The sequence below is a fragment of the Silurus aristotelis genome, assembly GCF_946808225.1.
Source record: "Silurus aristotelis genome assembly, chromosome: 13".
Classification (NCBI taxonomy): domain Eukaryota; kingdom Metazoa; phylum Chordata; class Actinopteri; order Siluriformes; family Siluridae; genus Silurus; species Silurus aristotelis.
In genome coordinates this window covers 30030504-30054961 of record NC_139586.1, presented here as the reverse complement: position 1 = coordinate 30054961, position 24458 = coordinate 30030504, and the positions used below count along the sequence as shown (strand labels likewise).

The 24458-nt window shown below is 44.6% G+C and overlaps 1 protein-coding gene across 6 annotated transcripts in view; it reads right to left on the bottom strand.

The window, feature by feature from the left end:
* Nucleotides 1–24458, bottom strand: part of sbno2b (strawberry notch homolog 2b) — a 94928-nt gene that overhangs the window by 1849 nt on the left and 68621 nt on the right. For all 6 annotated transcript variants that reach the window (XM_083559003.1, XM_083559002.1, XM_083559005.1 and 3 more), the window contains 18 exons: nucleotides 24104–24280; nucleotides 23926–24023; nucleotides 23428–23510; nucleotides 22547–22732; nucleotides 22309–22430; nucleotides 21532–21663; nucleotides 17449–17584; nucleotides 16770–16882; nucleotides 13001–13072; nucleotides 12795–12903; nucleotides 12597–12668; nucleotides 12304–12447; nucleotides 12113–12207; nucleotides 5077–5169; nucleotides 2558–2689; nucleotides 2237–2313; nucleotides 1267–1454; nucleotides 1–724 (listed from right to left, as the gene is read on the bottom strand). The exon at nucleotides 1–724 is cut by the window's left edge and continues 1849 nt beyond it. In XM_083559003.1, the coding sequence (XP_083415129.1) occupies nucleotides 1–724; nucleotides 1267–1454; nucleotides 2237–2313; nucleotides 2558–2689; nucleotides 5077–5169; nucleotides 12113–12207; nucleotides 12304–12447; nucleotides 12597–12668; nucleotides 12795–12903; nucleotides 13001–13072; nucleotides 16770–16882; nucleotides 17449–17584; nucleotides 21532–21663; nucleotides 22309–22430; nucleotides 22547–22732; nucleotides 23428–23510; nucleotides 23926–24023; nucleotides 24104–24280 (2753 nt within the window). The remainder of the gene's footprint in view (nucleotides 725–1266; nucleotides 1455–2236; nucleotides 2314–2557; nucleotides 2690–5076; nucleotides 5170–12112; nucleotides 12208–12303; nucleotides 12448–12596; nucleotides 12669–12794; nucleotides 12904–13000; nucleotides 13073–16769; nucleotides 16883–17448; nucleotides 17585–21531; nucleotides 21664–22308; nucleotides 22431–22546; nucleotides 22733–23427; nucleotides 23511–23925; nucleotides 24024–24103; nucleotides 24281–24458) is intronic.

The window sequence follows — 24458 nt, the reverse complement described above, 5'->3', positions numbered from 1 at the left end:
GGCGCTCGCACCTGTATGACGGACTGGCGGCAGTCCAAGCCGCTCCTCAGCATGCTGTTCAGCACCTCTTTGGCGTCGATGGCGTTGTCGTCACTGTAGTTAGCGAACGGACGCTGGTCAGATGGAGACAGTGAAGAGAAGAGGGAAAGTGAAGAATTAGAAGATGATGGTGTGAGAGAGGTGGAGAAAAGAGATGAAGGGGTGGAGGTGTAGATGGTGGAGGTGGAGAAGAGGTTTGTTGGGGCAGCATGTAAAAAGTCCAGTGAAGATGTGGGAAGTGCAGGTTGGCACTCTGATGTTTCTGGCAGCAAGTTGAGAATGTCAAGGAATTCCTTATGTGCTGAGTCCCTCAGAGGAGCATGATTCTGTTCCAACTGTATTAAAGAGTCCAGACTGTAATTAGATACCTTTCCTGTACCATGTGGGGAAACACGAGAGGAACCAGGTACTGTCAGGTCCAAGATGCCCTCTGTGGATTTCTTAAGGGAGAATAAGGGGCCCGGGTAATGGTTGGACAGGTTGGGTGGGCTGGAGAGCTGTGATAATGGACTGTAGAACAGAGAGATTTCCCTGCGACGCTCTTCCAACATCCTCTGATGCTGTTTGGCCAGCTGCTGCTCCTGAGCCTGCAGCTCTTTCTCCTGACGCCTCCTTTTCACCTCCTTGTCCATGTGGTCTAGCTCATCCCGCACCTGAGTCACACAGTTCTCTGGAATCTTTATACCTGGGTAGGAGAGAATGTGAAAGAAAGCATGACATTCTGATCAAGACATTTTTTAAAGAAGTAAATATAAAACCACATACTGAGAAAAGTTCCCACAGTGCCCATGTTACAGAGTCTGAATTCTAAAGCAGAAATGAAAGTCTTCACAGGATTATCAGGTAACTAGGAGGTGGGAGCTCAGTGGTTATGTTGCTGGGTCAGAAGGTCTGAGATATAAGATGGGATATATGAAGAAAGAATTTCGCTGTAATGTTTATGTGAAAAATAAATATTCTGTATCAAAAAGTTTCGAGACTAGTTTTTAACACGCAGATGGCAGCACAAGGCACCGTTTACAGACGCCTCTTTGTTCTGATTGGGTTGAATGGAGAGAACTTTTGTGTTCTGACTTTTATTCTGTTCCTAAATTAAAGACTGAATTTTGCCACATAACCTGAACCTTCAAAACTTTCACCAACAACTTAACACGTGAAAGAGAAACACCATTCCTTGTAACTTATTAGGTGTTTTTTTCCAGCCCTAGGTCTCAATCTAATACTAACCAACTTGTTTGTACTCTCTGGTTTTGAGGCGGACGATTTGCAGGATGGTGGAGCTGGTGACGTCGGCCACCACGTCAGCAACACGCTTCCACACACAGAGAAGAGCACCGCAGAGCACGTGGTACTGCCGCAAACGCATCCCCTGCAAACACTCCTGACCCTCCTCGACCTTTCTACACCTCCCGTTCCTCAACAGAGAACACACACACACACACACACACACACACACACACACACACACACAAACACACACACACACACACACACACACACACACACACACACACAAACACACACACACACAAACACACACACACACACACACAAACACACACACACACACACACACACAAACACACAACCACACACACACACACACACACACACACACACACACACACACACACACACACACACACAAACACACACACACACACACACACACACACACACACACACACACACACAAACACACACACACACACACACACACAAACACACACACACACAAACACACACACACACACACACACACACACACACACACACACACACACACAAACACACACACACACACACACACACACACACACACACACACACACACAAACACACACACACACACACACACACACACACACACACAAACACACACACACACACACACAAACACACACACACACACACACACACACACAAACACACACACACACACACACACACACACACACACACACACACACAAACACACACACACACACACACACACACAAACACACACACACACACACACACACACACACACACACACACACACAAACACACACACACACACACACACACACACACACACACACATTTTTATAGACAACCTCAAATGAAGAAGCTTCAGGTTCCTTTGAGTTCCTGCAGGTAATAAATAAAAGTGGTATAATTATTCCAGTAGAACGGAATAGAGATTCACACTCACCAGTTAGCATGGCTACATTTCCTTAATGAGAAAGTGAACTGATTCTCCCAGCTTTCCTTCGCCTCCTCTGGAGTTACCTGCAGTGACAATGAGATCTCTCAGGATAATAATCCCAGTGAAGGTTCATTAACTGCCACCATAAACTGAATTTTTTGATGCTACGACTTAACACAATAATAATGCAAAACAGAATAATGTATTAGCATTAGTACTGGTATTAGTATTGTGACTGCTATAGTATGTCTGTTAGCAACTGTTGCTGTAATAAGAATCAAGAGAAATAATTTGATCACAGTAAAAATGAAGAGATATGATGCAGACCTTGCGGTACTTCTTTTGGATGCTCTCCAGACTCTCCGCTTGCTTCTGTTTGCCCACATTGGGCTTGTAGATGGTCAGGTTGTGACCTCGGCCCAACTCTGCCAGCAGCACACAAGGGTGATTCCCTCTCAACTGCACACACACACACACACACACACACACACACACACACACACACACACACACACACACACACACACACACAAACACACAACCTGAAATTAAGATGGCCTCAGGTTCACACACATGCCTTTACTGTAAACTGACCATAATCACTGGTGTGTGATTTATTTGTTTGGTGTTTGTGTGTTTTTGCAGAATTCTCTACAACAGGGGTCTCCAAAGTATGGAACGGTCCTCTAACTAATCCATACTCAAAGTTTTTCTGGCTTCTGGTCTGCTGTCATTACGAGAGCGGCCTCTAGAGGCAAATCACTGTTGCCGTGTGCTGTTTTTACATGTGAGTCTGCATGCTGCACGGAGAGCGCTATATTATATTTATTATTAATAAATTATATAATTATATTTATTAATTAATATATTCATATTTATTTCCTTTAGTCATTTTTGTGATTCAGTACAGTTTTTTAATTAACCTAATTGGTTGATTAATCGTTTATCGGTGAGTACGATCCAACCTTATGTACTTTTACTAGGACCACATGCAGCTAGAAGTAAACTTTCTGATTCTGTAGCATCTCTGGATGGTGTTTCTGTTTCAGTGTGTACAGCAAAGACCTTGGTGTGATTATTGACCCGAGTCTTTCCTTTGAGTCTCACGTGAATCATATCACCAGGATCTCCTTCTTTCACCTTAGAAATATTGCTAAAATTAGAAATATAATGGCGTTACAGGATGCAGAAAAACTAGTCGATGTTTTTGTAACATCTAGATTAGACTACTGTAACGCTTTACTGTCTGGGTTTTGGAGTAAGTGCAGAAATAAGCTTCAGTTAGTTCAGAATGCAGCAGCAAGAGTCCTCACTAGATCTAGAAAATATGAGCCCATCAGCCCTGTTTTAATCATCTACACTGCTCCCAATTACATCTCACACTGATTATAAAATACTACTACTGACGTATAAAGCACTTAACGCTCTCACGCCGCAGTGAACTTCTGTACAAGGATGATCCTCCATGCCTACTTAGATCAAAAGGTGCAGGCTATTTGTTGGTACCTCAAATAATGAAAACTCCAGCAGGGGGCAGATGTTTCTCTTATAAACCCCACAGTTATGGAACAACCTTCCAATCAGTGTTCGGGACTCAGACACAGTCTCAGTGTTCAAGTCGAGGCTGAACACATATTTATTTAGTGGAGTCTTTAATCAGTAGGTGTTTGTGAGGTAAAGGAGCAGATCTGGAGGGATCATGGATATGGAGTGTTTGGTGAACTGGGATATTTGTATGCTGTCGTCTCCTCACTCTCACACGTTTACTCAGGTTTGTTGATGGTGGTGTGGTGGGTCGTCTCTTATCCCAGAGATCCCTCATGTCTGTGTTACCTTCTGCTTCTCCCTTTTAGTTCTGCTGCCAGAGTGAATCTTACCAGAGTCCAAACTGCACAGTGACATTAACTTTCATACAACAATCAGGAGACATAATAATCCATATCCTTCTCTTCCTGTCACCCTCTTCTCTCTTTTCTCTCTTTTCTCTCTCTCTCTCTCTCTCTCTCTCTCTCTCTCTCTCTCTCTCTCTCTCTCTCTGTCGAGTTAAACATGCTACTGAGGTTCTAGTGACCTGGAGTTCCTCCTCCTCTTCCCTCCGCGGATCTTCCCACTTCATCCAGGTCTGCCTCTGGATGGTGTTCTCTTCGATTAGAGGCGACTCTGTGTGACTGGAGATGTTTCTCATCAACGCCCTGAGGTTCCATGAGATTCCAGAGTAAGATCGGGAGCTTTAAAGATGGATTTGGATTTTGACTGTAGTTAATATCAACAGTCTGCTACACTGACTCAGGACTACAGTTTGCTCTGATCTCCATCACTGCACCTCAACATCGTTTATCTGTAATAAATGGACATTCGGTGGAACCCAGATGAGGATGAAGTTCCCTCTTGAGTCTGGTTCCTCTCAAGGTTTCTTCCTTCTGCATCTCAGGGAGTTTTTCCTTCACCACAGTCTCCACCGACTTGTTCATCAGGGACAAACTTACACTTATAAAGAACATCTTCATTTTTATCTCCACATCATCTGTGTAAAGCTGCTCTGAGACTATGTTCATTATTAAAAGCTCAAAACAAATAAACATGAATTGAATTGAACCTCACTATCAGTATCGGTAAAATACGATATCCATAAACTCCGTTAAGCTCTAGTTAATAACGTAGCCTAATTATTCGTTAGATTCACCCACCAACCACATGCATATACATAAGTTAGTAAATGTTTTGATTTCAATATCAATGAAGAGGGTGGAGACCCCTGGTGTTATATAATCAACTCATGTTCACTCAGATCATAAAGTTGAATGGAGGGAGGTTTGAGAATGTCAGATCCTGAATTATAGACACACCTTGTGGGAGATGTAGAAACCTTCATCTGGGTTGCTGAGAGTGTGAGACTTATTAAGAGCTTCTTCCCAGGGCATGCCTCTGTCCACACTGATCTGCAACGGCATAACAAAGTGTCCACATCAGACCTTGGAGAATTACAGCAGACTGACGGCTTTAAAACGCTGCTCTTAAGACGAATAAACCACAAAAGCAAAGTGGTGTTCTGTGAAAGTGTATGTGACAGACGACAAACTGGTCTACACCGAACTACAGATCAATCTCTCTGAAGAAAGAAGGAAATGGTCAAACGTTCACTCAAAGCCTTTTTTTTTGCAAATTATGCGACTTGTGAAACCATGTGAAGTTTGTTCCTGTGTAAAAGCCTGAAACAGCATGCGACCCCTGGGTGGTTTACTGTTAGTGCACGTGCAGTTCGTGCTGGGAAATGCAGAACATTTCACATCTGTGTGCAGCTGTTTTACTGCTATTTTGGAAATATATTTAAAAATGCCATATAAGGCAAACGGGAATAATCTTTTATTCCTGAATTTAAGAATTTACTCTGTAGCTCTTTTTAAACTCTTATTTTAATAATTTTACTGCAGTTCAATTCAAACTTACATTAAATTCACTGAAATTTAAATATAATTAATTTTATGTAATTAGTTAAACACTGAATTAACATAAAACTAATAATAACTAGTAATATCTTAAATAGGATTAAATACTAATTAACCAGTTCTATCATTATATTAACAGTAATAACCAACAGATTCAAGGCCAGTTTCTTCTCCATCACCATCATCATCATCATCATCATCATCATCATCATCATCATCACTGTACTGAACAGTACACTCTTCACTACTCAACACTTTTTAGTCTGTCAGAATGCTGATGTTGCACTGAGATCTTTAAAGCCTGTAATCATCACACATCTGTTTATACACAGTGTAACATCTCACACACTGATGTATGTTGATGTATGTTAGTTGTGAGGCTACAAAGGAAACGTTGTTAGAATTAACAGCCTCGGAGTACAAGTGGCAGACAAATTTCATCATTCACTGTTCAGAGAAGATTGTGTGAATCAGAACTTCATGATCGGATTGCTGCTAAGAAACTATTATTTCAGAAGAACAACAAGCAGAAGAGACTTGTATGGGAAAACTGTCCTTTGTTCTGATGAGTCCAAATGTAATATTTTTAAGTGCTGTGCATTTGTTAGACCTACAGAGGGTGAAGGACGAGTCCTGAATGTATGGTTCCCACTGTGAAGCATGGAGGAGGTGTGATGGTGTGGAGGTACTTTGCTGGTGACACTGTTGGTGACACTGTAGGTTCTGTAAGAATTGTTAATTCAAGAAGGAGAGTGATGGAGTGCTGCATCAGATCACCTGACCTCCACCATCACCCCATCGAAATCCAGGTGAAATAGTTTCAGATAAGTTAGATTGGAGAGTGAAGGAAAAGCAGCCAACAAGCACCAAACACCTCTGGGAACTCCTCATAATTGTTGGAGTCCAAAAAAACATTCCAGGTGAAAACCTCTCGAGGCTGACTGAGAGAATTCCAAGAGTTTGCAAAGCTTCATAAACCTAAATGGAGCTGCTTAGTAGAATGGAAAATATAAAACGTATTCTGGGTTCTTTAACACGTTTTTGTTTACTTCTGAATTCACACCGATACACGCACACACACACACACACACACACACACACACACACACACACACACACACACACACAGGGGTGCCGTTGGGGGGTGCAGAGTATGCCAGGCATATGGGCCCAAGAGAACGCTAGGGGGCCCCACAATCATCAATTAAAATGTTTCCAATTAGTTTTTTTTTTAATCGTACATACACACATATATTTTAAATAATAACACTGTGGTGAAATAAAATAAATTCCCTGTAAATAAAATTAAACTTAAATGTTAATTAAAGTGCTGCGTGAGCGTGACGATCTTCAACCAGCACGCATGATGCATGAATAAAATTAAACGCATGAGGTTTGTCTACAGACTGCACAAGTTAAAATGTGTTTAGAAGCTCGTTGTGGTATTTAGTTGGTTAATATGTTACATTTCTCTTCTTTTATACATCTGTCTTTTAAAAAATGTTTTAAAAAATTTAAATCATTTATATTCATTATATCATTTATATTGTAACATAATATGCAATAGCAAATTATTAAATTTCTTTAACAATACAAATGATTTTCCATCCATCCATCTTCTCCCGCTTATCCGATGCCGGGTCGCGGGGGCAGCAGTCTAAGCAAAGATGCCCAGACTTCCCTCTCCCTAGACACTTCTTCCAGCTCTTCCGGGGGGACACCAAGGCGTTCCCAGGCCAGCCGGGAGACATAGTCTCTCCAGCGTGTCCTAGGTCTTCCCCGGGGTCTCCTCCCAGTGGGACGCGCCCGGAACACCTTCCCAGGAAGGCGTCCAGGAGGCATCCGGAACAGATGCCCGAGCCACCTCAGCTGACCCCTCTCGATGTGGAGGAGCAGCGGATCTACTCCGAGCTCCTCCCGAGTGACTAAGCTTCTCACCCTATCTCTAAGGGATCGCCCAGCCACCCTGCGGAGGAAGCACATTTCGGCCGCCTGTATCCGGGATCTTGTCCTTTCGGTCATGACCCAGAGCTCATGACCATAGGTGAGAGTAGGAACGTAGATTGACCGGTAAATCGAAAGTTTCGCCTTGCGGCTCAGCTCCTTCTTCACCACGACAGACCGGTACATCGACCGCATTACTGCAGAAGCTGCACCGATCCGTCTGTCAATCTCCCGTTCCACCCTTCCCTCACTCGTGAACAAAACCCCAAGATACTTAAACTCCTCCACTTGCGGCAGGAACTCCCCACCAACCTGAAGTGGGCAAGCCACCCTTTTCCGACTGAGGACCATGGCCTCGGATTTGGAGGTGCTGATTCTCATCCCAGCCGCTTCACACTCGGCTGCAAACCGTCCCAGTGCATGCTGAAGGTCCTGGTCTGATGAAGCCCACACGACAACATCATCTGCAAAGAGCAAAGACGAAATCGTGTCGTCACCAAACCGGACACCCTCCGACCCCTGGCTGCGCCTAGAAATTCTGTCCATAAAAATTATGAACAGAACCGGTGACAAAGGGCAGCCCTGCCGGAGTCCAACATGCACCGGGAACAAGTCTGACTTACTGCCGGCAATGCGAACCAAGCTCCTGCTTCGGTCATACAGGGACCGGACAGCCCTTAGTAAAGGGCCCCCGACCCCATACTCCCGGAGCACCCTCCACAGGCCGCCGCGAGGGACACAGTCGAATGCCTTTTCCAAATCCACAAAGCACATGTGGACTGGTTGGGCAAACTCCCATGAACCCTCCAGCACCCTGTAGAGGGTATAGAGCTGGTCCAGTGTTCCACGGCCTGGACGAAAACCACATTGTTCCTCCTGAATCCGAGGTTCTACTATCGGCCGTATTCTCCTCTCCAGTACCCTGGCATAGACTTTCCCAGGTAGGCTGAGAAGTGTGATCCCCCTATAGTTGGAACACACCCTCCGGTCCCCCTTCTTAAAAAGAGGGACCACCACCCCGGTCTGCCATTCCAGAGGCACTGTCCCCGACCGCCACGCGATGCTGCAGAGGCGTGTCAGCCAAGACAGCCCCACAACATCCAGAGACTTGAGGTACTCAGGGCGGATCTCATCCACCCCCGGTGCCCTGCCACCGAGGAGTTTCTTTACTACCTCGGTGACTTCAGCTTGGGTGATGGACGAGTCCGCCTCTGAGCCCTCAGCCTCTGCTTCCTCAATGGAAGACGTGACGGCGGGATTGAGGAGATCCTCGAAGTATTCCTTCCACCGTCCAACGACATCCCCAGTTGAAGTCAACAGCTCCCCACCTCTACTGTAAACAGCATTGGTGGGGCACTGCTTTCCCCTCCTGAGGCGCCGGACGGTTTGCCAGAATCTCTTCGAGGCCAGCCGATAGTCCTTCTCCATGGCCTCACCGAGCTCCTCCCAGGCCCGAGTTTTTGCCTCGATAACCACCCGGGCTGCAGTTCGCTTGGCCTGCCGGTACCCGTCAGCTGCCTCAGGAGTCCCACAAGCCAACCAGGCCAGGTAGGACTCCTTCTTCAGCTTGACGGCATCCCTTACTTCCGGTTTCCACCACCGGGTTCGGGGATTGCCGCCTCGACAGGCACCGGAGACCTTACTGCCACAGCTCCGAGCGGCCGCTTCGACAATGGAGGTGGAGAACATGGTCCACTCGGACTCAATATCTCCGGCCTCCCTCGGGATCTGGTCAAAGCTCTGCCGGAGGTGGGAGTTGAAGATCTCTCTGACAGGAGGCTCGGCCAAACGTTCCCAGCAGACCCTCACAGTACGCTTGGGTCTGCCGAGTCTGTCCAGCTTCCTCCCCCGCCATCGGATCCAACTCACCACCAGGTGGTGATCAGTTGACAGCTCCGCCCCTCTCTTTACCCGAGTGTCCAAGACATACGGCCGCAGGTCAGATGAAACGACCACAAAGTCGATCATCGACCTGCGGCCTAGGGTGTCCTGGTGCCACGTGTACTGATGGACACCCTTATGCTTGAACATGGTGTTCGTTATGGGCAAACTGTAACTAGCACAGAAGTCCAATAACTGAACACCGCTCGGGTTCAGATCAGGGGGGCCGTTCCTCCCAATCACGCCCCTCCAGGTGTCACTGTCGCTGCCCACGTGTGCATTGAAGTCTCCTAGTAGAACGACGGAGTCCCCAGTCGGAGCACTGTCCAGCACCCCTCCCAGAGACCCCAAGAAGGCCGGGTACTCTATACTGCCGTTTGGCCCGTAGGCACACACGACAGTGAGAGACCTATCCCCGACCCGTAGGCGCAGGGAAACGACCCTCTCGTTCACCGGGGTAAACTCCAACACATGGCGGCTGAGCTGGGGGGCTATAAGCAAACCCACACCAGCCCGACGCCTTTCACCATGGGCAGCTCCAGAGTTGTAAAGAGTCCATCCTCTCTCGAGGAGTGTGGTTCCAGAGCCCAGGCCGTGCGTAGAGGTGATCCCGACTATCTCTAGTCGGAACCTCTCAACCTCACGCACAATCTCAGGCTCCTTCCCCGCCAGCGAGGTGACATTCCACGTCCCTAGAGCTAGCTTCCGTGTCCAGGGATCGGGTTGTCGAGGCCTCCACCTTCGACTGCTGCCCGATCCTCTTAGCACCAACAAATTATTTTATTATTAATAATATAACATTTTATATATATATACAGTGAGGAAAATAAGTATTTGAACACGCTGCTATTTTGCAAGTTCTCCCACTTAGAAATCATGGAGGGGTCTGAAATTGTCATCGTAGGTGCATGTCCACTGTGAGAGACATAATCTAAAAAAAAAAAATCCAGAAATCACAATGTATGATTTTTAAACAATTTATTAGTATGATACAGCTGCAAATAAGTATTTGAACACCTGTCTATCAGCTAGAATTCTGACCCTCAAAGACCTGTTAGTCTGCCTTTAAAATGTCCACCTCCACTACATTTATTATCCTAAATTAGATGCACCTGTTTGAGGTCGTTAGCTGCATAAAGACACCTGTCCACCCCATACAATCAGTAAGAATCCAACTACTAACATGGCCAAGACCAAAGAGCTGTCCAAAGACACTAGAGACAAAATTGTACACCTCCACAAGGCTGGAAAGGGCTACAGGGAAATTGCCAAACAGCTTGGTGAAAAAAGGTCCACTGTTGGAGCAATCATTAGAAAATGGAAGAAGCTAAACATGACTGTCAATCTCCCTCGGACTGGGGCTCCATGCAAGATCTCACCTCGTGGGGTCTCAATGATCCTAAGGAAGGTGGGAAATCAGCCCAGAACTACACGGGAGGAGCTGGTCAATGACCTGAAAAGAGCTGGGACCACCGTTTCCAAGGTTACTGTTGGTAATACACTAAGACGTCATGGTTTGAAATCATGCATGGCACGGAAGGTTCCCCTGCTTAAACCAGCACATGTCCAGGCACGTCTTAAGTTTGCCAATGACCATTTGGATGATCCAGAGGAGTCATGGGAGAAAGTCATGTGGTCAGATGAGACCAAAATAGAACTTTTGGGTCATAATTCCACTAAACGTGTTTAAAGGAAGAAGCATGATGAGTACCATCCTAAGAACACCATCCCTACTGTGAAGCATGGGGGTGGTAGCATCATGCTTTGGGGGTGTTTTTCTGCACATGGGACAGGGTGACTGCACTGTATTAAGGAGAGGATGACCAGGGGCATGTATTGCGAGATTTTGGGGAACAACCTCCTTCCCTCGGTTAGAGCATTGAAGATGGGTCGAGGCTGGGTCTTCCAACATGACAATGACCCGAAGCACACAGCCAGGATAACCAAGGAGTGGCTCTGTAAGAGGCATATCAAGGTTCTGGCGTGGCCTAGCCAGTCTCCAGACCTAAACCCAATAGAGAATCTTTGGAGGGAGCTCAAACTCCGTGTTTCTCAGCGACAGGCCAGAAACCTGACTGATCTAGAGAAGATCTGTGTGGAGGAGTGGGCCAAAATCCCTCCTGCAGTGTGTGCAAACCTGGTGAAAAACTACAGGAAACGTTTGACCTCTGTAATTGCAAACAAAGGCTCCTGTACCAAATATTAACATTGACTTTCTCAGGTGTTCAAATACTTATTTGCAGCTTTATCATACAAATAAATAGTTATAAAATCATACATTGTGATTTCTGGATTTATTTTTAGATTATGTCTCTCACAGTGGACATGCACCTACGATGACAATTTCAGACCCCTCCATGATTTCTAAGTGGGAGAACTTGCAAAATAGCAGGTGTTCAAATACTTATTTTCCTCACTGTATATGGGCCCAAAATTCTATCTTGCATACTCCCCTTAAAACTGTTAATTGTGCCCCTGCAGACACACACACACACACACACACACACACACACACACACACACACACAATCATGAGTGGTCTGAATCATCATTCTGCATTAATAATAATCCAGTGTCAGCAGAATGAACTGCATGTTTAATCCAGACTGACCTTATAAAGAATGACTTGGCCTTCTTGCGGGTTGCCTGGAGTCAGAAACCTCTCCTGAGTCTCATTGTAGATCTCGTCATTCCCAGGAGCCAGATCTGTCCAGGAACCGGAAGCGAACGTGAAGTTACAACCAAACACACTCCTAACAGCTCTATAGAGCTTTCCCACAGAAAAGTTGCACGGATACATACCCAGGATCCCCATATCATATTTCCCTTCTTTTTTGTCCTTTTCAATTAGGTAGTCAAAATTATCACTGAAGTACTGAAAGAGTGAGTTCTGCTTGTGCACTTCCAAACCCAAAATCCGATTCAGGAACTTCGTAATCGTGCAGTCTGTCAAGGAACAGAAATGTCACAGTGAGTAGGAGACAATCCAGTGATTATATAAATGTGTGTGTGTGTGTGTGTGTGTGTGTGTGTGTGTGTGTGTGTGTGTGTGTGTGTGTGTGTGTGTGTGTGTGTGTGATGAACAGGGAACTCACCTTTCTCAGGGTTAATCCCAAGGCGAGCCTCCTTACAGAAAATACCAACGTCCAACATGCCCTGCTTCATGTCTAACAGCACAAACATGGAATTGTAAAAAAACAGTCAGCAAACACACACACACACACACACACACACACACACACACACACACACACACACACACACACACACACACACACACACAGTAGTTTTACCTCTGAAGAACATGGCATCACCTCCTGGATAGTCTTTAGGAGGAGCAACTTTACTGTCGATGTGACCCAGAATGGCTCTGGTGATCTTCTCCAAAGCCCTGTTTCCATACTGCAACGAAAAAAACCCAAAATACACTCAGTGCCTGATCTAAAACTCATATTAGATTAACGTGTGTGTACGTGTTCCAGATATTACATCCACTCACTTTATTCTCAAAGTTGTACTTGCTTAAGTCTCTAGACTCTGTGGCTCTTCGATCTCCATGTGTCAGAGCTCCCTATGAGAAGATACAGAGAGGAAAGAGTTTCAGACATCACAACTACTTCTATTATTAAAAACGTTCTGTGTGACTGTTTAAAGTGGATAAAACTCATATCTAATTACAATCCATAAGAATATTCCCTGTACACTTTATCTCACTGCTGCACCAAAGAGTTTCATCAGCAAATAAAAAGAAAATGTAAGAAATATGAAGAGTAGAAGAGGGTATACGATTATCACTGCACTTCACTAAACACCCCATCAGATTTACTTTTAGTTAAACTGAAACTGAGTAGGACGTCTCAGATCCTGAGCATTGCGTCCTATATCAGTTTTGACTTCCGAAATGACTAACACGGCCCGGTTGAGAGTGGTAGACCCCTTTGAAGTGAAAATGAGATAGTTTCCTCCATAAAAAAAACAAAAAACTTTGATTCAATAGCTGAGATGACCTTAATGCCCAAGTTCACACGCCAATTCGCCACACAACGGAAATATATTACGATGTGAGAGACACCATATTAGGATAAATGTGATGTTTTTTCTCCAACCCAGTCATTATAGTTACACAAGTCAGGTCACTCTTAGTGCCGGTCTCAGGCCCGGATAAATGTGGAGGGTTTTGTTATGAAGGGCATCCAGCGTAAAACATGTGCCAAATCAAACATGCAGATCACAAACCAAAATTTCATACCGGATCGGTCGAGGCCAGGGTTACCAACGACCACCACAGGTATCGTTAACCAACAGGGTACCGGTGGAAATTGGGCTACTGTTGATCGAAGGAGGAGAAGGAGAGGGGGAAGACGTCACCAGAGACAGCAGGGAAAGGAGAAGTGGAGGAGAGTGGAAAGTCGATTGGACCAGATGACATATCGGTTACCAGGTTGTTCAACAACATTGTGGAAGGTGAGAAGATGCCTGAGGAATGGAGAAGGAGTGTGCTGGTACTGATCTTTAAGAATAAGAGAGATGTGCAGACCTGCAGTAACTACAGGGGAATAAAGTTGATCAGTCACACCATGAAGTTATGGGAAAGAGTAGTGGAAGCCAGGCTGAGAGAAGAGGTGACCATCTGTGAGCAGCAGTATGGTTTCATGCTGAGGAAGAGCACCACAGGTGCCTTATTTGCTTTGAGGATGTTGATCGAGAAGTATAGAGAAGGTCAGAAGGAGTTACATTGTGTATTTGTGGATTTAGAGAAAGAGTACGACAGGGTGGAGAGAGGAGTTGTGGTATTGTATAAGGAAGTCTGGTGTGTCAGAGAAGTATGTGAGGGTGGTGCAGGACATGTATGAGGACAGTGTGACAGCAGTGAAGTGTGCAGTAGAAACAACAGACTGGTTCAGGGTGGAGGTTGGACTGCATCAAGGATCGGCTCTGAGCCCTTTCCTGTTTGCAGTGGTGATAGACAGGTTGAAGAACAAGGTCAGACAGGAGTCTCTGTGGACTATGATGTTTGTGTATGATATTGTGATTTGTGGTGAGAGTAGCGAGCAGGTTGAGAAGATCCTGGAGAGGTGGAGGTACACGCTGGAGAGAAGGGGAATTAAAGTCAGTAAGAGTAAGACAGAGTACATGTGTGTGAATAAGAGGGAGGGCAGTGAAGGGGTGCGGTTGCAGGGAGAAGAGGTGGAGAAGGTGAAGGAGTTCAGGTACCTGGGGTCAACAGTGCAAAGTAATGGAGAGTGTGTTAGAGAAGTAAAGAAAAGAGTGCAGGCAGGGTGGAGTGGGTGGAGAAGAGTGATAGCAGGAGTGATTTGTGATAGAAGAGTATCTGTGAGAGTGAAAGGGAAAGTTTATAGGACTGTGGTGAGACCTGAGATGTTGTATGGTTTAGAGACAGTGGCATTGAGTAAAAGACAGGAGGTGGAGCTGGAGGTAGCAGAGCTGAAGATGTTGAGATGTTTACTGTGAGTGATGACGATGGACAGGATTAGAAACAAGTTTATTAGAGGGACAGGGCATGTAGGACGTTTTAAAGACAAGGTGAGGAAGGTGTAATGGAAGGTGTGAAAACAGAACTGTTGGCCATCCCAGGTGATTCATCGCCAGGTCAAGATCTCAAAATATCTCTATAAACTCTCTTCGCTCCCTTTCAGCCAATGCTCACAACCTTGGGGTAACTATGGACAATCAACTGTCCTTCTCCTCACATGTAATGTGGCTCGTTCTTGTCTGGTTCTTCTCTAATACGAGAGGATTTGACCATTTCTATCCACACAGGCTGCCCAGGTGCTTGTTCAGTCTCTTGTCATTTCGGGACTGGACTACTGCAGCTCTCTGCTGGCAGGTCTTCCTCTGAATACTTTTTGTCCACTGCAAATGATCCAAAATGCAGCTGCACGACTTGTGTTTAACCTGCCCAAGTTCTCCCACACCACCCCACTGCTGCTCCTCCACTGGCTTCCAGTAGCTGCACATATCAAATTCAAAACACTGATGTTTGCCTACAAGGTAAAAAATGGACCAGCACCGTCTTACCTGAGGGACCTCATCACATCTCGCACTGCACCACGCTGTCTGAGATCCTCCAGCACTGCTCCATTGGTACCACCTTCTCTCAGAATGAGAGGTAAGTATACTTCAAGGCTCTTCTCTGTTCTGGCACCAAGGTCGTGGAATGAACTTCCCCTAAATGTCTGAACAGCGGAGTCCCTGACTATCTTCAAGCAACGGCTGAAGACCTTCATCTTCGTGAAACACGTCAGCTAACTCTTTCCAAGATCGCTTTGTAAAAATCAAGAGTTGTTTGTAATCCAGTTTACCTGTATAGATTTATTCATTGATAGAGACTCAAAGCACCTTTGTACGTTGCTCTGGACACGAACATCTGCTAAATGCCGCAAATGTAAATGTGTGATTGTGATGGTTTGGACATGTGCAGAGGAGGAACATGGGGTATATCAGTAGGAGAATGCTGAGGATGGAGCCACCAGGAAGGAGGAAAAGAGGAAGACCAAGGAGGAGGTTTAATGATGTGGTAAAGGAAGACATGCAGGTAGTTGGTTTAAAAGAGGCAAATGTAGAGGACAGGGGGGTATGGAGACGGCTGATCCACTGTGGAAACTCCTAATGGGAGCAGCCAAAAGAAGAAGTCATGTTCTCTCTCTAAAGGGAAAAAGGGGACATGAAGCACTGCAGGAAATAGATTTAGATTTAACGTGATGTGAAAAATAAAGACTGAGCACGGGCGGGCGCTGGTGAAAGACGTGACGGCTGGCGAGTGCACTTGGGCGGAAGCCTGGGAAAGGCGTGCCGATCTGCGAGGAAACTCGGGCAGCTGCTAAAGAGATAAAGCGACCCAATTTGGGAGTGAGATGGGTGGACGCCGTATGAAGGCGGGACGATCTGCGAGTGGGCGCCGCCAGACATTAAGCTGGAAAAGCGGAGTGTGTGGGTGAGCCCTGACATGAGTACTGGAAAGGAAAGTGCCAGGGTGAAAATGAAAGTGAATAAAGAAAACTTTGCTTGGTGAACTTTTGCCTGCCTGTCTTTCCTCCAGTGTGGTACCAGTGAGTTTGTTACAGTGAGATTTAATGCCATTATACAACACACTGAAAGCCACAATAAAACAGTGCATCAACAAATACCTAAAGCACATGTGTGTCTGTGTGTGTGTGTGTGTGTGTGTGTGTGTGTGTGTGTGTGTGTGTGTGTGTGTGTGTCTGTGTGTGTGTCTGTGTGTGTGTGTGTGTGTGTGTGTGATATACCAGGCTCTCCAGCCTCTTAGCAACAATGGAGGCGAAGCGTCTTTCCCCGGCGAGTTCAGAGATGAGGAAGATGTACTCCGGGGCAGTGACTTGGTTGGAGCGGTGAGTGCGACCTGCAAGAGAGTCCCAAATAAAAATAAGATTTGCTGGAAAGTGACTCTGAACAACAGATTTAAAGGACAACACGAGTTCTTATAAAGTAGTTACTGAAAATGTCAAAGGTGACCATCTAATCTGAGTAAAAAGCAGGTCATGTGTATATTTATAGAGCACTTTAACACTGTTAAACACTGAATGCATAAAAACATAAACTGGATTAAACACAAGGCAACACAAGTTTTATTGTAAAGCAAAAAGATCACAGGGAAAAATGTGAACACTAATGCTTCATTTATTTTTATATTCTTTTATATTATGTGTACTTTACTTAATATATTTTCAATGTGTATTATATTAACCGTATACTGAACAATTTAATCCACCACTAAGGAGTAAGCATCTTCCAAAACATTAACTTTAAATTCAATTTAACAACATGATATAAAGTGTCTGTGCAGGTGATTTATGTAAAATGCATCATCATCAGCTGAATCATAAAACTTCCTGTACCATCACATCTTTCACTATTCATTTGGATATTTATTTGCAAAAATCCCTACAACCCCAACTCCTGACTCACCAAACTGCTGAATGGCTCTGTCAGCGCTCCAGGGCAACTCCAGGGTCATGTGGACTCGCCTACGCTGGTTCTTCACCCGTCGGTCTGCCTGCAAAGAGATCCCTGAACTGGCAGCTTCAGAGATGATCGCCACCAGCTGAAAGAAAAAGGAAAAGAGGGAGAGAGACTTGACTTTCAACTTTCTTTTATTATGACAGTCATGACATGTCCACCATTCTTTTATCAAGAAAAGCTAATTTTTTTCGAATACCTACTTAAAAGGGTAGAAAAGAGACTACCCTTTTTACTAATAAATAAATAAATAAATAAATAAATAAATAAATAAATAAATAAATAAATAAATAAGTAATAAATGAATGAACGGATAAACAGATTAGTGTTGTTAGTATTGTTAGAGCATTCTGTTTAAGAGTATGTGTTTTTAATAAAAGTTTAAGATTAGTGCTTCATTTTCGACACTACACAGAACCTCCCCTTGCCCCCAGACCTTACAGATCTCCTGCAGCCTGGCCTCATCATCTCATCAGCTGATCTGGATTCAGTGTTCCCCTGTCTATCATTTAAATTTTTCCCGTAAGCCAGGTAGCTAGTTTGGCTGGGCCTATTGTAAAATTAATTGTGTAGATTGTGTCTTTCTTTGCAAGCTGAGTATTTGGGATCAAAGATAATCAGGTTCTCTGTGAGTGTCTGCCTTAAGTGCCCTGTTTAACTTTGCAGTGTATTAAACATATCTCTAAGTCTGTTGCATCAAATTAAGAGGTGGTCCAGCGTTTCCTCCCTGCCACAGAATGAACATGTTGTAGCTACAGTGGAGTTGGTATGTTCCACGTGTCTGTTTGTGGCCACGGCCCCATGAACAATCCTCCACTATAGATTGGCTCTACACTTCTCCTGGTGCTGGAGCTTGGTGCCAACAAGTCTGACCACTTTGAGTCCTTTACACCAAACAGAGTGTTTATGTGGGTGACCTTCATGGTGACTGTGTATAGGCATTTTTAAAGTTGGTGAGCTGTGGTGTCCAACCCAAACGGACAGCTAAAAACTCCCCCTACCTTGAGCATAATACAAGCCCCAGAATATAAAAGTTTGATCCATGATAAAAACTGTGCACCCATCCTAAAGGCCTCCAGCATGTTAAAAAGACATGTGGTCTACTCAATCAAATGCTTTATCCTAAGCTAATGAAAAGAAACCCAAATCAAGAGAATTCAGTTTACACAGTTCAATTATGTCAGGTACAAGAAACACATTGTCCATCATTGTATGTCCAGGAACACAGTATGTTTGACTTGAGTCTATTACTTCATCAATGTGTTCTTTCAGTCTGTTCATAGACATTTTGATAAGATCGTATAGTCCGTGCACAGCAGTGATACAGGCCTCCAATTTTTTAGAACACATAAAAACACCTTTTTTAGGTAGAAGAGTATTTTTTGTAGTTGGCGATGGGAGATGGGGGCTGGCCAATCCCGGATGGCCTGGATCCTGGCAAGCTCGTTCTTGAGGAGTCTCTCCAAGACCTAACGCATCTGCCGGATGTGTTCATCCATGGAACGGGAGAAGATCAGAATATCATCTAAATAGACAAACACGCTGTTGAGCATGTCTCGGAGGACCACATTGACTATTGCCTGAAAGACGGCTGGAGCGTTAGTAAGGCCTAACGGCATGACAAGGTACTCATAATGACAGGCTGTGTCTTCCATTCGTCCCCCTCCCTAATAAGCACCAGGTGGTATGCGTTGCGTAGATCCAGCTTAGTGAAGACTGTGGCACCCTGCAGGAGCTCAAACGCCGAGGCCAAAAGCAGCAAGGGGTAACAGTTCCCGGTAGTTGATACATGGGAGTAGAGATGTATCCTTATTCGCTACAAAGAAAAATCCTGCCCCAGCTGGGGAGGAGGATAGTTGGATAATACCTGCTGCCAGGGACTTCTGAATATACTGGATCATGGCCGCTCTCGTAGGGCTGATAACTGATACAGGCGGCTCCGTGGAAGACTGATTTCGGGAAGCAGCTCAATGGTACAGTTCAAGTGTCGGTGGGGAGGCAGAGAGGTGGCCAAGGCTTTACTGAACACTGGCACAAGGTCATGATAGTTTTTAGGAACCGATGTTAAATCTGAAAAACAGATTTTCAGATAACGATCCTGCATCAGTGTAGAAATGCCTGCAAGATCTCACTACAGGAGACCACCCCTCCCCATTGAAAAAACAAAGACCTGGATGATGACCTCAACAGCTTCTACAGGTTGGAGAACAATATCTTCACACCTCTCATCCCACCCAGCCCACTGTCTGCCCCCATCACATCTCGAGGAACCCCTCTAACATCTCTGAGTTGCACTCACGATCTTTAAAGAGGATGTGTATCGGCTCTTTCAGAGACAGAAGACAAGGAAAGCTTCCAGCCCAGAGGGTGTCTTCCCCTCCTGTCTCAAAGCATGTGCTGGCCAACTGGCTCCTATCTTTACCTATATCTTTAACAGATCACCGAAGCTGTGTGAGGTCCCCTCCTGCTTTAAACTTTCCACAATCATCCTGGCCCCCAAGAAACCCTCCATTACTGGACTGAATGACTACATGCCTGTCACTCTGTCATCTGTCATCATGAAGACCTTTGGGCAGCTGGTATTGGCCCACCAATAGAAGGTGACAGAACAGCTGCTGGATCCCCTACAGTTTGCCTTTCGAGCAAACAAATCGGTGGATGACACAATCAACATGGGGCTGCACTACATTCTGCAACACCTTGACTGCCCAGCAACAAATTCCCGGATTGTATTTGTTGACTTCAGTTCGGCTTTAGCTGAGGTGCCGGTAGGTGAAGGTACCAGAGAAAACACTAGAGTGTACTCATATCAAGCCTTGAAGACTATCTGGCACAGATTGGAGGTTTCTGTCGCCTTACATGTGATTGCAAGATGGACACCATTTCCGCAAGGGGGGGCAGTTCCTCGATGGTGTAGGTGGTAATGCCGGAAGTGCTCAAGCAGGCTGACAGTATGGAACACTCTTTTCTTCCTTCTGGATTAGCATGGATTCTCCTCTGGTTTCCTCCACCAAACCACCACTCTGTGTGCCCACTTCTCCAACTTCCTTATCTGTAAAGTCTTCCTCTTGTGAATCTTGCAGTTCAGTAGAAGTGATTTCACACAATAGTGATGATTGGCATCTTGTGCCTGTTCGTCCTCTGTGTTACCAACCGTGTTGGTCTCGGCAGCAGCAGCAGCAGCAGCAGCAGCATGAGGCTGAGCAGTAAATGCACTCTCAACTGCCTGCTTAATGTTGTCCACTACTGTACGTATCTCCTTCACCTTCACCCCACTCGGTCCTGGCTCCTCACTAGGATGTGCTTTATGTGGACATGTGACCCTTTTATGCCTGATGCCAAAGCACATTCAAAACACTTCATGTTCCTGGTGCTTGAATACAGCATGTAGTCTTTACCTTCATGTGTAACTCTGAAGCAGATCTCTAATTAGGGCTCCTTTAGGAACATCAGCACGCGTTGCCTGAACGACATGCTTCAGCTCCTGGTGTTTACAATTTAGCGGCACTATGGTAATGCCCCTTGCTACCTTCCTGAATCATTACACTGTTTGTTACTGATGTCAGTGGTGTAAACAGAAAATGTTCTCCACTTACCAAAGCACTGCACTTGGTCAGCTGATCTACCAGATGTTTTCCCCTTCACAAACATTACAACGGCCTTGTTCAACTGCAACGCCGACATTATGTTCGCAAAGCCCACAAGCTCACCTACAGCCACTATAACATCTGCTCCACTGTCCCCTGGGGCTTTTCTCATAGCGCCCCCACATGCTGGAGTGAGACCGGCTGGGTACCGCTGCCATCACACCCCCATACGAATACACCCCCCCAACCCCTTTTTTTGTTTGTTTTGTTTATATTTTTCTTTTTTTCCCTTTCTTTAAACCTGTGAATTATTAAATAAAATAAAGTGACACCAAAAGTTAGGAAATAAGTTAGAGAGAGATTTGGGATCTGATTCAGTACTAAAGATTTCTCTGTAGTCAGACACTGTTTTGCTGAAATCAGCTTTTTAAAACACCCTGCGAACCTTCTCTCCGTTCATGAAGCGATCCTTCTCCTTGATGTTGATGTGGTCAATGGTGTGGCCGTGTTCAGCTCGAGACTCGTAACGAACGCTTCCATCCATCTGCCGAACCACTCGACCCTTCCGTCCTGTCATCTACATACCCACAGAGACAGAAAGAGAGAGAGAGAGAGAGAGAGAGAGAGAGAGAGAGAGAGAGAGAGAGAGGAAAAGAGGGAGAGAGATTTTTTTTTATTTTTTATAAAAACAGATCAGATGTTTACTATCTGGTTCATTTTACTGTTTCAGTTTCATTAAAATAAATACACTATATTGCCAAAAGTACTGGGACACGTGACCTTTCTAATGTGGTTCTAACACCATTGTGGCTGATAAACAAAAATGTCCAAAAGCAAACTCCAAAATCTAGTGAAACATTTTCCCAGAAGATTGGAGAGAATTATACAAGCAAATTTGAACTGAATGTGGAAGGCAATGATAAAAAAAACACATATCGTACTTATGACTTCTGCCATTATATTGTATATATAATTTTCCTGTACATTTATTCTAATTTGTGCATTTAAAGAACTAATGTGAGGACTGAGAGATAAACAGTTCCACATACTGTATATAGATGAAGTATAATCAGTATTTATATGTTTTTGTAGATAATAATTGTTATTATCAGAGTAATATTTCAGACCTCAGTGATTTTATCAGACAGCCATTATATAGTATTTGATTGAATAATTTGTTATAATTTGTAATCATTTTCATTCTCCTTTCCCTTTGCCTCACCTCTGAAACCTTCTCCGGACCTCCAAATTTATCAATGAGCTCGTCCAGTGTGTTCAGAGGTAGTTCTTTCCCGAGCTCCGAGATTTTAATCAGAAGGCTTTGCTTTATCTCCTCCAAACGAGCTGGTGATGAACACAGGAACATTCTGACTTACACATTGTCAATCAACATCATCACCATCATCATCATGTTTTTTCTATGTGGCTGCAGATGAAAACAGAGTGAAAAGGAAGTATACCAGCATAACAGTTGGTTTGTGTAATGAAGATGACGTCATCGCCGTTGTCCTGTAGTGAATCAGGAGACGAGTTGGAGTCACTGTCCACTCCATCAGACTCCGTACTGCTGTCATCACTGACGTTAACGACACCCCTGCCATCTGCCCCCTGCCTGGGGCACTTTAACTGCCGAACTTTAGCTTTACCTTCACCACACACAAGTACAGCAGAATGTTTATACACAGCTCAACAGCAGCATCTCTATCTGACACCAACTCCTCACCCTTAGTTCTTCTTTATATGTGTTTAGCATCTATGGGATCTTGAGCTTTCAGCTATGCTGCATTTGTGGAATCTACTTCCTCTGAATATTCACAACAGCGACTGTGTTTTTACTTTCAAATCGCGTTTATAAACGCATCTTTTGATGAAGACGAAGAAGAAGATAAAAAAGAATAAGAAGAAATGTGTTTTATTATTTAAATTGTTGTTGTTAATTCTTGTGTGTTGTTGATGTATGTAAGGTGTCCATAAATAAAATGTCTTCTTCTTCTGCTTCATTTTCTTCTTCTTTCTCTTCTTCTTCTTCTTCTTCTTCTTATTATTATTATTATTATTATTTTAACTGCAAACTTTTCAAGACACTGAAATAATAAAAGTGTTTGCTGAAGTAGTAACAGTTGTTTGTGCAGGAGGAATCATCAGACCCGAGCTGAGGGTCAGGATAAATACTGTGTCCTGATCTCCATCATGATGAAGTTTCTGATAAACTAAGTATTAAAATGTTATCAAATTGAGCAAAACAATGTGTTGTGATGTTCCATAAAGAGCTGTGTGTGTGTGTGTGTGTGTGTGTGTGTGTGTGTGTGTGTGTGTGTGTGTGTTTGGGGGGGGGACCTACGTTTCCTCTTGCTGGTGGCTCCTTTTTCTTTTCTCTGTTTCTCTAAAGGAAAGTGCTTTTGGACCAGAGACTGGAACACACCTCTATAAATACAGAACAGTTACTCAGACTCCACACACACACACACACACACACACACACACACACACACACACACACACACACACACACACACACACACACACACACACACACACACACAAAGCCACACTGTGCCTCATATCTGCTGTGTAACAGGAGGAATGTTGCTTATATGGATCAGTAATATTTTGAAGCCACAGCAGTGATAAAAGCGAAACGAAGGCGTTTTCTATCTGATAATTTGACTTCTTTAAACTCGCAGTTTCAGAATGTTGAATAGAACATTATTAACCGCAGTAATTAAAAGGACAGAAGGCACTCATGCGTTTACAGATTTCATTCACGAGCAGGAACACACACACACACACACACACACACACACACACACACACACACATTGAGAAATGCCAGACTTACTCTGAAGCAGAAACAAACTTGTCCAGGTGTCCTTCATTTTCATCAAGAACTTCTCGAGTTCGTGCTTCACCTGTGGACTGCAGCCCGATCACAACACTCTGCAAAATATATATCACAGTTTGATAGGAAACCAAACACACAAAAGATCTCTCGCTCTCAGCAGTGTGATGGAACTCACCTTGCCAGCTTCCAGCTCTTTCTTCGCCAGCTCGACCAGACAGCGCACTTTCGAGGCGATACACAGGTATTTAAAAAAGCGCTGATGGGAAGACCAGAACTGACCCCATAGAGACTTCCTGGACACCATACCGAGTAAATCCGCTGCCTGAGTGAACACGGCCAAAGCTTCTGCCCACTGAGGACCAACGACAGAAAGAGTCAAGTTTTATTCCCACAGCATGACCTCAGTTCCTCATCAACTGACAAACCCATGTGGAACCAGGAGAACTTCACTGTTTAATATCACAGCGTATTCAGAACACACAGGAAGTGTAATCAGTGTTTTTATAAGCACCTGTAACCATAGTAACCAC